The 15,209-nt window shown below is 42.5% G+C and overlaps 1 protein-coding gene across 1 annotated transcript in view; it reads left to right on the plus strand.

Moving 5' to 3' along the window:
* The first annotated feature begins 3,031 nt into the window (after nucleotides 1-3,031).
* The window catches only part of LOC136114675 (microtubule-associated protein 1B-like), a 103,531-nt gene continuing 91,353 nt past the window's right edge, over nucleotides 3,032-15,209 (plus strand). The window contains exons 1-2 of the mRNA XM_065860108.1: nucleotides 3,032-3,409; nucleotides 9,009-9,110. Coding sequence (XP_065716180.1) covers nucleotides 3,040-3,409; nucleotides 9,009-9,110 — 472 coding nt within the window. The 5' untranslated portion in view covers nucleotides 3,032-3,039. The remainder of the gene's footprint in view (nucleotides 3,410-9,008; nucleotides 9,111-15,209) is intronic.

Consider the following 15,209-nt stretch of genomic DNA (forward strand, 5'->3'; position numbering starts at 1 on the left):
AATCAATATCACTTTCAATAAGATGCACAGGTGCCGAGGGTTTAAGGGGTTTTAGGTGCCGAGAGTTCAGTGTCTGAAGGCGCAACGTCTAAACACGGCAGATCTAAGGCATTATCGCGGCTGCTTTCTATTGCCAAACACATCATGCATTTCTTTTCTGCCGTACAGCCCATACATTTATCATTAGTACCGCTCCTCCGGACTAACATTAACCCACATTCCTTCCTCCAGTCCTGTTTTTGTACAAGATAGAAAAAGAGATCCATGTACTGTACCTCATCCCATTTACCTTCCCTTTGACAAAACCTCATTAATTCACTAATAGTTCCAGGTTCTAAAGTACCCTCCGGTGGCTACCGTACTTCATTAGGCAAGTCATATTCAGGCCAGTAGTGAGTACACTATTCAATTAATTTCTTTTTACTCATTGATTGTCCAAATCCAGCCTCCTTCCAATGTTTCAACAAACAGTCCAATGGTGACATCTTTGTATCGCTCATATCAACATGAAAGGGTAACACACAGACGATTAACACAGAAAGGTGACACACAGATAACTTTACCAGAACAGTAAAGACGGATCAAATCACCAGTTTCAACAGCAAATACAGATCAAATTGCTAAAACTGTAGACCAGGTCCTGAACAGCATAGATAACCAGATCAGGTGAGTGCAAATAACCAGACCAAACCAGGTGCCGAGCCTGCGGTGTAAATATCCAGAACCAGATGCCGAACCTGCAGAGGTTTCCCTCTGTCTAACGGACGGCTGCCTAGGCAATACCTCGGGAGCTCCCTGCCCAACCGAGCGTGGCTTTTGCCGCGTCTGACCGGCAGGCTACCAGACACCTGACCAGCAGGCTACCAGAACCAGAACCAGACCAGATGGGTACCCAATAATCCAGGTAAAACAACAGATAAAGCACCTTCTTACCAATCAGAGGTCCATCGTGAGCAGCGGAGAGCCGGTCGCGTCCGATGCACTCCCCAAGAATACCTCGGTGCTAGCTGGAGCAGGATCGAGATGCGATCCATCTCAGCAATGCTCGCGAAGTCCCATCTGAGTCGCCAAAATGTTAGCAATCAGGACACATAACCACGGACGTAGTTATATGCGGTGCTTTATTTCAGCACTGGGAAACCAGGGGTTCGCACCCAAAGCTGTTTTCAAACAGCTGATTTAGACCATACCTTATTATACAAGTTAGTCACATACATATTCATTACACCCCTGACAACCATTAGCATATCCCACACCTATTCTAACACAAACTTTCTATCTAAAAGATGCTATAATTATCAGTTATTTTCTACGGTACGAACTTTAAAAGAATATATCGTAAATCTATGTCCACCTTAAGAATAAGGCTCGGTTACAGTTACCTGCCCTATAAGAATATACCATAAATCTATGTCAGCTTTAAGAACAGAGTTTGGTTACTGATTACAAGAGTTCTATGGCTACAGGGCTGGTTGCTATCCTAATATTAGTTCAACTGTAACAGATCCAGCGATATTCAGGGAAGATCCATTCTGTCCTGTTCCATGGAAAAAAACATGTTGTAAGGTTGATTACTATCAGTACCACAACTTGTCCATTGGTGGTTACATACCACCCAGAATTATTCTTACTGGCTCTTACTAGACTTGCCAATTTTTCATCTTCTGTAGAATATTTAGGTGGTTCTGAAGGTAATAAATCAATTGCTCTTACCTTCTGGGAGACAAGACCCACCATTGTCCTCACTTGCTGCGCTACTGACCAAGCTCTTTGATCAGCAAGCCGATTTCCCTCGATGATTTTTGATGTTCCACTTTGATGAGCTTTACAGTGCATTACAGCAACTTGTGATGGTTTTTGAATGGCCTTAATCAGGTTCAGTATCTCCTCCTGGTACTTAATGTTTGTTCCTTGTGAAGAGAGCAGTCCCCGCTCTTTCCAAAGGGCTCCATGCACATGAACAACTCCGAAAGCATATTTTGAATCAGTCCATATATTAACTTTCTTGTTTTGCTGAGTTCCAATGTCCTGGTTAAGGCGATTAACTCCGCTTTTTGTGCTGAGGTGTTTGGTGATAAGGGCTTAGCCTCAATTACTGTCTTGGAAGTAGTAATCGCATATCCTGCATACCGCATTCTGTTCTCCACAAAGCTACTGCCATCAGTAAAGAGTTCCCAGTCAGTTTCTGCCAGCGGAGTGTCTTTCAAATCAGGGCGACTTGCGTGGGTATATTCGATGACTTCCACGCAATCATGTTCTAGGTCTCCTTCTTCAGTACCTGCACCCAAAAACTCAGCAGGATTCATTAGGTTATTAGTTTTTAGAACAACATCATCTTGTTCTGTCAGAATTACCTGGTATTTCATCATTCTGCTTGGGGACAGCCAATGGCCCCCCTTTTGTTCCAGTACTGTTGTCACCATCCAGCAATATCCAGGGCAGAGCCAGCGAAGGCCCATCCTGACCTGTTCCAGAAGGGAACATGGAAGGAAACATCTTGTAAAGTTGATTCTGTTACTAACATTGGGACGGGACAGGAGGGGAGGTAATATGTCTCAAATTTTGCTGCAGTGATATAGTGAGATGCAGGAGACTGGACTCTTGGCCTTGGACAAGTGGAGCTGCTTTTTTCATCCAGTGTCATGGGTGCAACTGGAGCCCTCCCTGATGCTGCTTTTCCCAGATGATCTCGCCAGGTCTGCCAGGGCATCACCTGTGGCTCCTCATGGCACAGCCACCATGCTTCAAGGCTGAGACCCTGGGAGGGACTCGGGGAGCAGGAGATGACCAAGCCAGCAGAGTGAGGCCCTGGGGCAACAAGGGACATGGGATGACCAAACCAGCAGGCTAAAACAGCAAGAGGGCACAGGGGAAGAATGCGCGTGCAAGGAACCTGCGCCGTCCGGGACAGCACGGGAGGAGGGGTCACGCGGCTGGCCGGGGTGCGCCCCGCGTCCTTCCTGCTTCCGGGAGCCGCCGCGGGGAGGATTTGCCGCAGATGACATCAGCTGTGGATGCTGGAAAACTAGTTGTGCGGGGATGCGCTGGCTCCCCCCACCTTATTCTTCTCCTCCTCCTTCTCACCAGATCCCTGCCCTGCACCGTCTCCGTATAAAAGCGCCGCCACCTCCTCCCCCACCCTCATTCTCTGCCTCCTGCAGAGCCACCGCCGAGCAGCCCTTCTCCCCTCAGCGCCTCGGAGCTGCGGGGTGGAGCGGGGTGCCCGCGATGGCCACCGTGGTGGTGGTGGAAGTGGACTCGGAGCCCTCCTGTAGCATCCCAGACCCCACCTCCCTCTCTCCTAACCTCTCGCATCGCTTCCTGGACAGCAAATTTTACCTGCTGGTGGTCATCGGCGAGCTGGTGACCGAGGAGCACCTGCGGAGAGCTATCACCAACATCGAGCGAGGTAAAGCGGCAGAGAGCGGTGCCACCGCAGGCAGCGCCGCAGCCCCCCGGAGCCTCCACCACGCTGATGCCTTCCCCTTGAAAGCGGCCGCGATGAGGCCGCCCGACCCGTCGGGGCACCGCGGAGGGCAAGCTGACGGTCCCCGTTTTCTTCCCCTTCCGCGCGGGGCGCTGCCCGGGCTCGGCCGGCGGGGCTGGGGGCCCGACCACATCTTGTTCATGGTCGGGGTGACGCACACGGCACAGATACATGAGCTGTGAAGTCGTGGTCCCTGGTTTCTTTTTATTTAACAAGGGGCTCATCGTCCCGTCTGCGTGCACACCCCTCCCGCCCCGCCGGACTCTGAGCCCCTCCGTCGGGTGCAGGCGCGGTGGTCAGCGGCTGCGGGCTGGACCCCATGCGACGTCCGGTGGCGGCTCCCTGCTGCCGCCCAGACAAAGATCCGCAGTCGGCTCGGTGCATACCGCGCCCCGCTGTCCATCCCCAGGAGCGTCTGCCTCGCCGCTAGTAGCGGGCGAAAAGGGCAAGCCCCCTCCTCACCATTGTTGGGGCGGTGGGACTGCGTTTGCAGCAAGAGCCGAGCTCTCGCAGCACTCCGAGCCCATCTGCCCGGAGACAGCGGCGTATGGGCGTGGCGCAGTCCGCACTGCAGTCCCTATGGCAGCCCGAAGCGGACAAAGGGTGTCCGCGCCGCCGAAAAAAAACCGCGTCGGGGGCTAGGGCAGATGGGCTGCTAGGCGGTTGTTCGGCATTTCCCTCGGTTACCCAACAAACCCTTGTCCCATACCGCGAAACCATACCAGTGAGCTTCGGGGCATTTTCCTTTTCAGTGGCAAAGACTCCCTGAGCAGGAATGCAACTGTGCCTATTGTGTCTAACTTTCGACAACGAGACTTTTCTCTTGGCTGGAGAATTATTCAGGACCTAAGCTTTACATGCATATGTGTATTTCTATAAAGAAAAAGATATGGGTAGTAAGGCTAATACGTGAGTGCTCAACCTCATTATTGTCCAGCCACGGGATGCTATGATTCACTGTTTATTTGTCCTTTTCTTAAGACAGCAATACAGGAAGGTATCACAAGTGAAAAGACAGTTTTATACATTCTCGATGTGGTTTCTGATACAATAGATTGCAGTGTACATGGAGAGGGGAAAAAGCCCTGTTACCATAATAATGGTATGAAGCACAAAAAATTATTGCTGGACCCTATAGTTTGTTAAACTCAATTGATACATGATTTCATAATATATTTTTGTTCTGGGCTGGTGAAAACAGAAATATCAGAAACCTGCCATTGTTAGAAGGGAGAAAGAGACCTTGGAAAGGGGAATTGGTAGCAGCCTTGCCATATAGGTGTGGTTCAATAATCCAGCTAGGACTTCATTTGTTTCTATTGTTGTTTTCTCAACTATTGCTCTACTTGGCTCTTTCTCTTGATTTTTTTTTTTTTTTTTTGTGACTGTGCCTCATCTCAGCTAACCAGCTTCACTGTGACCTGTTCATCTTTATCGCTACCATTGTCTCCTAGAAAGAACTACTGAGGCAGATGCTTTATCATTCAGAGCCTCTTGAGCATTGCACTTTCTTAATGCTAATTTTTGGTTGTGTCAGAAGTAAATTGGCTGCATTTAATTAAATTATTACAATTTATAGAGCAAAAGGATAAAACTTCTGCCCTCAAGACATTTGATGTCATCCTTCTTCTCAAGAAATGCTCTTCAGTCTCTTCTTAAAGCTTCTATTGTACAGTTACTGCTGCATAGCTCTGTTGGTGCTACCTCTTGCCACTAAGCATAACACCTACTTACAGTTTTAGATGTTCAGAAGGAATGCTTTGGCCTTTTTATTAATCATTTTAGATTAATCTGGTGTCAGATGATGTGATTGGGATTTTGCCTGCTAGGAAAAAACCTTGATAAAATTTTGAGGTGCGTTGTTCTGGATGAATATGCTGGGAGTCTGAAGCTTTATCTGTGTGAGGTAAATATGGGCTTGACTAATCTCTTTTTCATTGGAAAGTATGCTGTAGTCTGGAAAAAATGGCTTCTTTCAACCTTTATTCTCAACAGAGCCTTAAATGCATTTAGGGTTCTTGATAACTCTACCTCACTGTCTTCTCTGGTACATCTCCTAAGTACCATCACTCAGAAGTGTGCATTCATGTGCTAAACTGTAGCACAACATGTCAAAGAAAATATCTGCTGATAACACATCAGTGGCATGATGCTACACAACCCAGTGCAATGCAGAGTAATTTCTTAATATATCATGAAGAGGGAATGGTGTGGCAAGCTGCATTTTCAATAATTACATTTAGGACGTCACTTTGCTAAGGGGACAATCCTCCAACCCACCGTCCACCAAAAAAGGAGAGAACGAAGAGAAAGCTTCAAGATTTTTCCACTGATTTGGCAGGTGCCACTGGGTGTGCCCTGTATGCTGTCTGATAAGTCCTATGCCTAGTGGCATTGCACTCCTAAGCCTTCAGAAAGAAATAGCTCCAGTTCGGTCCAGTAGTTTCTTCCATGATGTTAATAATATACATCATTGGATTTACCTTGGATTTTAGTTCCAGAATTACCTCTGTTCTACCCAAACCTGATTTGGTTATATTAATGTATATAATACTTTATATTACATTATAATGTATTTTCATAATTTTTGCATCCAGAATGCTGAATCATGCAGGTGCAGATTTGGGATATTATATTAAAATCCCAACTTCAGCTTCTAGGACTACTGTGTGCACAGTATGTCTAGGTTTTTTGGGGTTTTTTTGTGGTTTTTTTGCTGGTGTTTTTTTTGTTTTGTTTTTGTTTTGTTTTGTTTTGTTTTTTGGCAAGGGGTATTTATTTCAGATTGAGTCCTGTATTTTGGACATTGCCTGGCTCAGCAGTCTGACTATGCCTAATCAGAATCTTATCCCTACTGCAAATTTGGATTAATGAGAAAAGCAGCTAGGGATGGATGGTGGACAGATGCTATCATTAGCAGCATTGCTGAATCATAGTCCATATTGCTTAATTGACCTCTGGAAAGTTTTATAGTCTCCCCACACAAGCTTACTGACAGAGGACAGTGATCTGTTTATCTTCTAGCTTCTTCAAGTTCAGCATTCATTCATTCAGAGTACTTCAGCTTTGTGATCAATGTCAGTTTGCTAGTCATAGTTTTCATACGCACTGTACATGTGTGGTATTATATCATATTTACTTTCTTGCTCTCAAATGTTCCAACACCTGGAATACATTAAAGCCTGCTGAACTGTATTTGTCTGCCAAAACCACACTCCAAAAATGCACCATATGGCAAAGAGATTTTTGAGAAATGAAAATAAGGAGACCTACAGAAGAGACTCACTACTTATGCCTCTGAACAATGATGTATAATTCAGGAAGTGGAGGTGGCTGGTTATAGTTCAGTTATTTTTTTCTTCAGTGGTTATGAAACACACAGGTGATACTGTATTTCCAAATTTATTTAATTTCAAATGGCAGCTACTTAATAGCTGGTAGCATATCCCAGTAAGAAACATGCTCCTACCTTGACCGGGATGCTGACAAGGAAAAACCCTAGATGAATTCTCCCTGAAGAGGCTTCAGGCTCCTGAAGTGCAGATGTTCATATTTGCGTGGAGAACCTACCCAGAGCTGTAGTGGGAGACCAGCAGCACAGATCTGGTTTCTCTGCTCTTCCCCCTCTTTCTTCTCCTAATTCTTCAGTCCTACAACATGGCTTCTGCCAGCATGAGGCTTGACATTTCTCCTGCCTTGAAAGAGAATAAAGCATGAGAGGCAGCATTGACAGTAAAGTTTGCAACCTGAAAACCTAACAGAGTTACCAGCAGAAGTGTTAGTGGTAGTCTCATGGTAAGGGATTGGCCACACACCTCTTCAGGCATCTCCTCCACCCCAAAGATACCAAACCCCAAAGCGATTTAAGTCAACAGTTTCATGCAAAAACATGGTCAGGCATGTGGGGAGGGGTCACTAGACACTTCCTTGCCTGTGGTCCCTTCTGCATTTGCCAGCTAATTTGTGTAAGTCTAATGATATTCCTCTAGGAAAAACAAACAAACAAACAAACAATCAAAAATCACTATGATGTTGGTGTTCAAAATAGCAGCAGTGCCTGGGCTTACCAGTAGTGCAACTGCCTGCTCATTATTTTCAAAACAAAACAAGAAAACTATAGAATAATCTCAACACATGTTCTCCAGTTAATTTGTTGTGGGGTTTTTTTTTGTGTTTTTGTGGTGTTGTGGTTTAACCCCAGCTGGCAACTAGGATCATGCAGCTGCTCCCTACTCCTGCCCTAAGTAGAATGGGGAGAGAATAAAAAAAAAAAAAACAAACACCACCACCCAAACTCATGGGCTGAGATAAGAACAGTTTAATAAGATATCAAAGGAAGAGAAAATAATAACAGAATATACAAAACAAATGATGCACAATGCAGTTGCTCACTGATCACGACATTGATAGCCCGTTCGTTCCTGATCAGTGGTATTTTTTCCCCCTGGACTACTCCAGTTTATATACTGAGCATGACATCATATGGTAAGAAATACCCTTTTGTCCATCTTGGGTCAGCTCTCCTGGCTTTGTACCTTCCCAGCTTCTTGTGCACCTGGTAGAGCATGGGAAGATGAAAAATACTTGACTACCTGACAACAACCAAAACATCAGTGTATTATCAACATTCTTCTCATACTAAATCCAAAACACAGCTACTAGAATGAAAATTAACTCTATCCCAGATGAAACTGGGACTGTGTTTTTTAAAATTTAGTCATCAAAATCTTATGGTAGGAAACTGTAAATTTGTCTTTTGGCTGCAGTGATTTTTTTTTTCCCTGGTCAAATTTCAGTCCTTAAAATATATTTTGAAATAATACATTTAATGATCATATATATGTCAATTGTCTCGCTTTCTAAGTAGCTGGGGTGAAAATGGCAGGGAATGAAGATGCAATGTTTATTTTTTAGAAGAAAAAGTCAAACGTGGCAGTTTAAAATCTCAAAACTAGAATTTGGATATTTCATAAATAAAAGATCACTTAAATTTTGATTCAAAATATGGGATGCTTCAAAGCTTTTGAATGAAGAAGTCAGCAATTTAATACTTGGTATTTAAATATTAATTTGCAACATGCTATGTCATGCTGTCTTTTTTTTCTTGCAGGTACAAATACAATGGTCTTGCAATAGGACTAACATATCCTCTGAGTGATTTACTCTTTTCAGTTTTATAAATCAGTGTATTGCTATTTTAAAGTCAATTCCAAGACATCAATAACTTCTCATAATGTAGTTACTAGGATGTGGGAACCAGCAGTCCTAAAGCAGAAACCTTAAAGGATTGTTACCTTTTGGAAAGGCAGATTTCCTCTTGCTTGTGACTGATCTCTGTCCAGAGTGCTGCTTCTGAGCACTTAGCACTTTGCAAAGGATAGCTGTGTGGCTTGAAAGGAAGAGAGGCTGCTTTTGGAATTTAGAAATATGTAAATAACATGAATGTAAATGGAGAAATAATCAATTAAAACTTCCAGTGCTCATATATCAAGCTAGATGTGTTTTGCATTTTGAATTTTAGGAATCCGATCATGGGACACAAACTTGATTGAATGTAACTTGGATCAAGAACTGAAACTCTTTGTGTCTCGCCATTCAGCTCGATTCTGTCCTGAAATTCAAGGTGAGTTTTTGGAAGTGTTTGACAATTTTTTTTAATTTTTTTTTTTTTAAGAACAGAGTTATTAAACACACTCAGGTATTGGATGGTCCACTTTAATTTGTGATTCTTTATAATGAATACTTTTTTTTTTTGAAGATATGGCTTGAAAATTATAGTTTGTTTTAACTTTCTGACAACAGGAAATGTCTGAAACTTTAAAATAATTAGCCTTTTAGGTTAGCTTCATGTATCTTACCATGATTGCTTTGGCAGTAGATGTTAGTTTTAGGTCCCCATTAAAGTTAAGTGAAACTCACTTTTTGACTGAACAGTTTGTTCATGTAGCACCAATCTAGTAGTCCTGGAGACTGAAGCTGTTCCTCACTGTGGTAGGTAGAGCACATACAGAAAATAACCTGAAAGATTAGCTCTACAGTTTGACAGAGCCATAAATGGTGTCATGGCTGTTGTATGAGTGTGGCTCAAGCCCCATGTTTGTCCCTAAAGAGCTTGGACTTTTTCTTGGTATGAAAAAACTGAGGGGTGGAGGGTCTGTCTTGACTCACAGGAACTTTCTTTGACTTATATGAAGAAATTAGAATTTTACAGAGCTCATGAGACTAAATCTTCTCTTCTGATGATGCCTTTTCTTCAAGCCTGTCCTTCCTTTAGAGGATTCATAAAATAAAAAAAAAAAATCCAACAATTTTGTGAAGTGTAAAATTTTATTTTATTCTGAGTGCATGGGAATCAAGTGTTTGGTAAGGTTTCTAACATCTCATTACTTTAACACAAATGCTAAGTGAGTATCTGTGAAATTAATCTTGGTTTCCATATAAAAAATACATAGCCTTCTCCAAGGAGTATAGATTGCTTTCTTTGGTGAAATTATTGTGGCCATGTGCACATTGACTAGTACAACCTAGTATTGATGAATGTTATAAATTCTAGCTTCAGGAACATCTATGAAGTATGGTGAAAAGGTCTATGAAATGTTTTATCATACTACTGCATCACATTTCTAAGGTCAGTTGCTATACGCTGTTGACAAAGAGATCCTGATGTCTTGCTAGCATAGCATCATTGACCTGATGGTCTTGAATAATGTGCCAAAATGCCTTGTGTTACTAATTCTTCCTCTTGCAGCACAGATTATCTATAGAGAGTAAAACATTGCCAGATTTAAGAAAAAAATATACTTCTATGATTCTTCCCTTGGTTTGTAAAACAGCAGAACCAATACAAGAATATTGAGTGTGAAGATTTAAGGTCAAGGCATGTAGTTCCTGAATTATGTAGAAGTAAACTCAGGCCTAGAATGCAAATCTTTCATTTAAATTTCAATGTCATGAAGCAAATTCAATTTCTCAGTGACGTCAGTTGTCTTGTTTTACAGAGAAGGTATTCTGCTAAGTGATATTAGCAGAATTTATCTTTAAGGAATGCAATATGCAGTGCACCTCATTTTTAACATGTATGTGTTTTATTTTAAAACTTGGGGGGGAAAAAAGATCTTGTGCTTCTTGTTTGGCAAAAATATTCCAGTGTGTCCAGTGTGTCTAGTTTTGTTTGTCTTTTTTAGATGATATCTCTTGATAGCATTTCATTAATTAAAATAAAGCAAATATTCTGCTTTCATATGATAAATAAGATTGTGCACTTCTTTTTAACAGAAAGATTGCAGAATCCTCTAGGAATTTTTGTCTAGGAACTGTATTTTTGTTTGTTTTTTTCTTATTTGTCTAGACTTGCCTGTTTAGTCTGTCATTGTGTTGAATTGCAGCTTAATTGCATGTGACTGGAATTCATCAACATCTCTATGACAAGCAGTAAAAACACTTTGTGGAGAAGCCCATTGAAACCTTCAGAATCTCACTGCACAGATCAGAGGACAATATTTTAGTCTCATTAGTCTTTCTGGGTTTCTCTGATGTTGAATCTGCATGAAGCTCCCTTGTGTCTTCTCTACTGTTTGATAAGAAGGAGGTTTTTTTTTTTTTCTTGTATTTTTAAAATAAAATTTCAGAATGTTTGATTTCTGTTCAACAAATGTTGAGTGTTTAACCAGAGAAACTGGCAACATTTATCCTAAAAAGGATTGTAAGTATATATTCTCTTATGGTCCCAAACTCAGAAGTTCTCTGGAATTTGGGTAACTAGGTGACATCTTGTCTAAGGAAAGTATTCATCCAAGATGATGGGATAGTCTGTGGGATTTAATTAAACAACCTTTTTTTTTTCAATCTTTTGAGACTGAACTCTGTGCAACTCAAACATAGGAACAGTTTACTCTTGAGGAAGGATAGAGTCATTTAGTACCTCTGCACAGCTCTTAGAATAGTGAAGTCTGACTACTGGCTGAAGTCTTTTTGATTATAATGTTTATTATGGTAGTTGCAGTGCCAAATCAGTACATGCTTGTATGCTTTTCAAAGCAGTTTGAGGATACACACAGCAGCAATGTAAAGGGTAGGACTCTTTCTCCAAAAGGAAGCTTGGAGGAAAGAGGGCCAACCTGTTCCCATGCCATATGCCTGCACTGTTGAAGGAGAGACATGCAAGAGAATGTCTGTCAAAGCATTTGTGTGTTTTCACTTGAAGAATTTGAGGTCTAATCCTTCTTCATGTGTAGTGAATAACAATGTACATATTGATATTGCAGGGAGTATGACCAGATCCCAACACTCTTTTTGTGCTCTTATCAAGGGAATGCATTGTCACAGTGGTATTTGTGCATTCTATATTCAGCTGCTGGGCAATTTATGGACGATTTTCCCTGAAAAGATTCAGAATGGAAATGACAGCAGATCTTTTCTGATAACTTGTAAAACAAGTGAGTTAGCAGACTCCTTAACAGTACCAAATATTGCGGAGTTGTTGTCAGGTGCTGCTAAAAAATGAGTAACAGAACTTATTTACTGGTTGCCAAGACAACAGGCAACATCTCTTAAAATGGGTACTCCAGTGCTTGTTTCTGTTTTCTCTGTTAGGTACTGACAATAAATTCCATCTAACTTCAAAAGGACAAAAAATTCAAACCATGAGTTGTAAAACATACGTGTTGGAAAAGGAACTGTGTGGTAGTGAGGCAGAGCAAGTGGAGGGTCTTGGAAAGAACTCTGTTGAAATTGCATCTGTTGCTACCAATCTTAATTAAAAAAGTTTCAGCTACATAAAGCTGAATGTCCTGGTTCACAAAAGACTGAGTAAAAGGATTTTGTGTGTGGATGAAACCATTGAGGGCCCTTCTGCAAGACTTCCACACTTGTCATTTTGTCCCCTAGCTTCTACCTGGGGACGCTTGACTGTATCATTGGTGTGTATTCAAATCCTTGTATAGATTAAAATCTGTTTTATTTCAGTAGCTGTGCAGTAGCTAGTCACTCCAAATCTTCTAAGAAACAACTGCTCAAGCAATGCAGTATGGCTACTTTGTATTGTGTCCTGTTGTTATGAAGAACATGTTTTTGTGGAAGGCATATGTCATGGTTTAACCTGAGCTAGCAATACAACCACGATAGCTGCTCGCTCACCCCCTTCCCAACCCCCCAAACAGGGAAGAGAATCAAAAGGGAAGGGAGAAACTTGGAATGAGATAAACACAGTTCAATAAAATAACTAAGTACTAATACACTACTAGTAAATATACATTTATATAAAATAGAAATAGAATACAAAAAAAAGATACTCAGTGTAATTCCTCACGAACTCCGTCCACAATGAGCAGCCAATACCAGGAAATAGCACCTGGTCCCTACAGCCAATCCCAGAGAGAGAAAAGAGGAAAAAACACAGAAAGGCCCACAGGCCTCTGCAAAACATCAGGATGGCAAAAGGCTGAGCTAACAAAAGTTGTGAACACAACTCCCCCAGCTCCGAAAGAAAGAGCGAAGAAAGCCAACAGAACACGAGAGAGAGACCAGAAGATCCCGACTCTCCTTAAATATGAAGCACGATGTTAATGGGATGGAATACTCTTATTGATCAGTCTGGATGTCATTCAAGGTCTACCCCATCTATGCCCCCCTTCCTCGATGCCTCACACCTGTGGGCAGAGCACTCAGAATGTCCTTGTCTCTAAGACCAGAGCAATTCAAAACATTAACTCTGTCCCAGGGTGTTATCTTCTGGTTCTCAAACTAAGTCTAAATAATGACCATGCTAGCTATGAAAAAGAAAGGTTTCTAACTCCATGAAGAAAATTAACTCATTTTCAGTCAAACCAGCACATTCCACCCCTTATTCCATACGATTTATGGCATGCTTAGCCCTTATCAATACATTCTAGCTAATTACTACTGCTATATATATACAAATGTACATATATACATATACACATATATATACACAGATGTAATTCATCATTCTCTTAGTCCATGGACCATCCTTTCGAAATGTTCATTAAGTTCATTTAGTTAATGACTTTAAGCTTCACTTATCACAATAGTCTCCCAGGGCTGGAAAGATGGTGTATCTCATGCAGCTAAGTGCTTCCAGGTCCTTGGACAAAGACAATCCCACAAATGGATTTGCCTTTGCCTGAGACAGGAGTAACCCAGACTGCCTTCCCTAACATTTTTTTCATGTGTACCACAGGGACTTTATCTCCTTCTACAGTACGGAGAATTTCTAATTGGGCAGGTCTGGCTCGATTGATTGATCCTCTAGTGTCGACCAACCAAGTGGCTTTTGTTAAATCTGAATCCCACTTTTTGAAGGTTCCAGCACCCATTGCCTTTAGTGTATTTTTTTTTGTACCTTTCAATTTTCCCAGAGACTGGTGCATGATAGGGGATGTGATATACCCACTCAATACCATGCTCTTTGGCCCAATGGTCTATAAGACTGTTTTTGAAATGAGTCCCATTGTCTGACTCAGTTCTTTCTGGTGTGCCATGTCACGACTTGCTTTTCAACGCTGAAGACAGTATTCCGGGTTGTAGCATGGGGTACAGCATATGTTTCCAGCCATCTGGTGGTTGCTTCTACCATTGTACATAGTGCTTAACTTGGTGGGTTTGTGGACGTGTAATATAATCAATCTGCCAAGCCTTGTATTTTAACCATCACCCTTCATACCATACAGGCTTCAACCAGTTGGCTTGTTCGATTTCGGCACATGTTTCACATTCATGGATAACCTGTGAAATAGTGTCCATAGTCAAGTCCACCTCTAGATCACGAGCCCATTTATATATTGCATCTCTTCCTTGATGACCTGAAGCATCATGGGCCCATTGAGCTAGAAAAAGTTAGAATCATAGAATCATAGAATGTCCTGAGTTGGAAGCGACCCACAAAGATCATTGAGTCTAACTCCTGTCCTTGCACACGACAACCCCACAGTTCACACCATATGTCTGAGGGTGTTGTCTAGTCTCTTTTTGAATACTGTCAGGCTTGGTGCTGTGACTACCTCCCTGGGGAGCCTGTTTCAGTGTTTCACCACCCTCTGGGTGAAGAACCTTTTCCTAATGTCCAGCCTAAACCTCCCCTGTTACATCTTCCTGACATTTCCTCGGGTTCTGTCACTGGTCACTAAAGAGAAGAATTCAGCACCTATGCTTCCTTCTCCCCTTGTGAGGAAGCTGTAGATGGCGATTAGGTCTCCTCTTAGTCTCCTCTCCTCCAGGATGAACAAACCAAGTGACTTTAGCTGCTCCTCCATATAGCTTCCCCTCCAAACCCTTCACCAACTTCGTAGCCCTCTTCTGGACATTCTCCCATAGCTTAATAGCTTTTTTATACTGTGGCGCCCAGAACTGCACACAGTACTCCAGGTGAGGCTGCACCACTGCAGAGTGGAGTGGGACAATCACCTCCCTCGAGCAGCTGGCAATATTGTGCTTGATGCACTCCAGGACATGGTTGGCCCTCTTGGCTTCCAGGGCACACTGTTGGCTCATATTCAACTTGCTGTTGACCAGAACCCCCCGGTCCCTCTCTGCAGAGCTGCTTTCCAACATCTTGTCCCCCAGTCTGTATGTACAGCCAGACTTGCCGTGTCCCAGGTGCAAAATCTGGCACTTGCCCTTGTTTAACTTCATGCAATTGGTGATTGCCCAGTTCTCCAATTTGTTCAGATCCCTCTGCAGGGCTTCTCTGCCCCCAAGAGTGTCG

This window comes from Patagioenas fasciata, chromosome W (genome assembly GCF_037038585.1).
Source record: "Patagioenas fasciata isolate bPatFas1 chromosome W, bPatFas1.hap1, whole genome shotgun sequence".
In the NCBI taxonomy this organism is placed as follows: Eukaryota; Metazoa; Chordata; class Aves; order Columbiformes; family Columbidae; genus Patagioenas; species Patagioenas fasciata.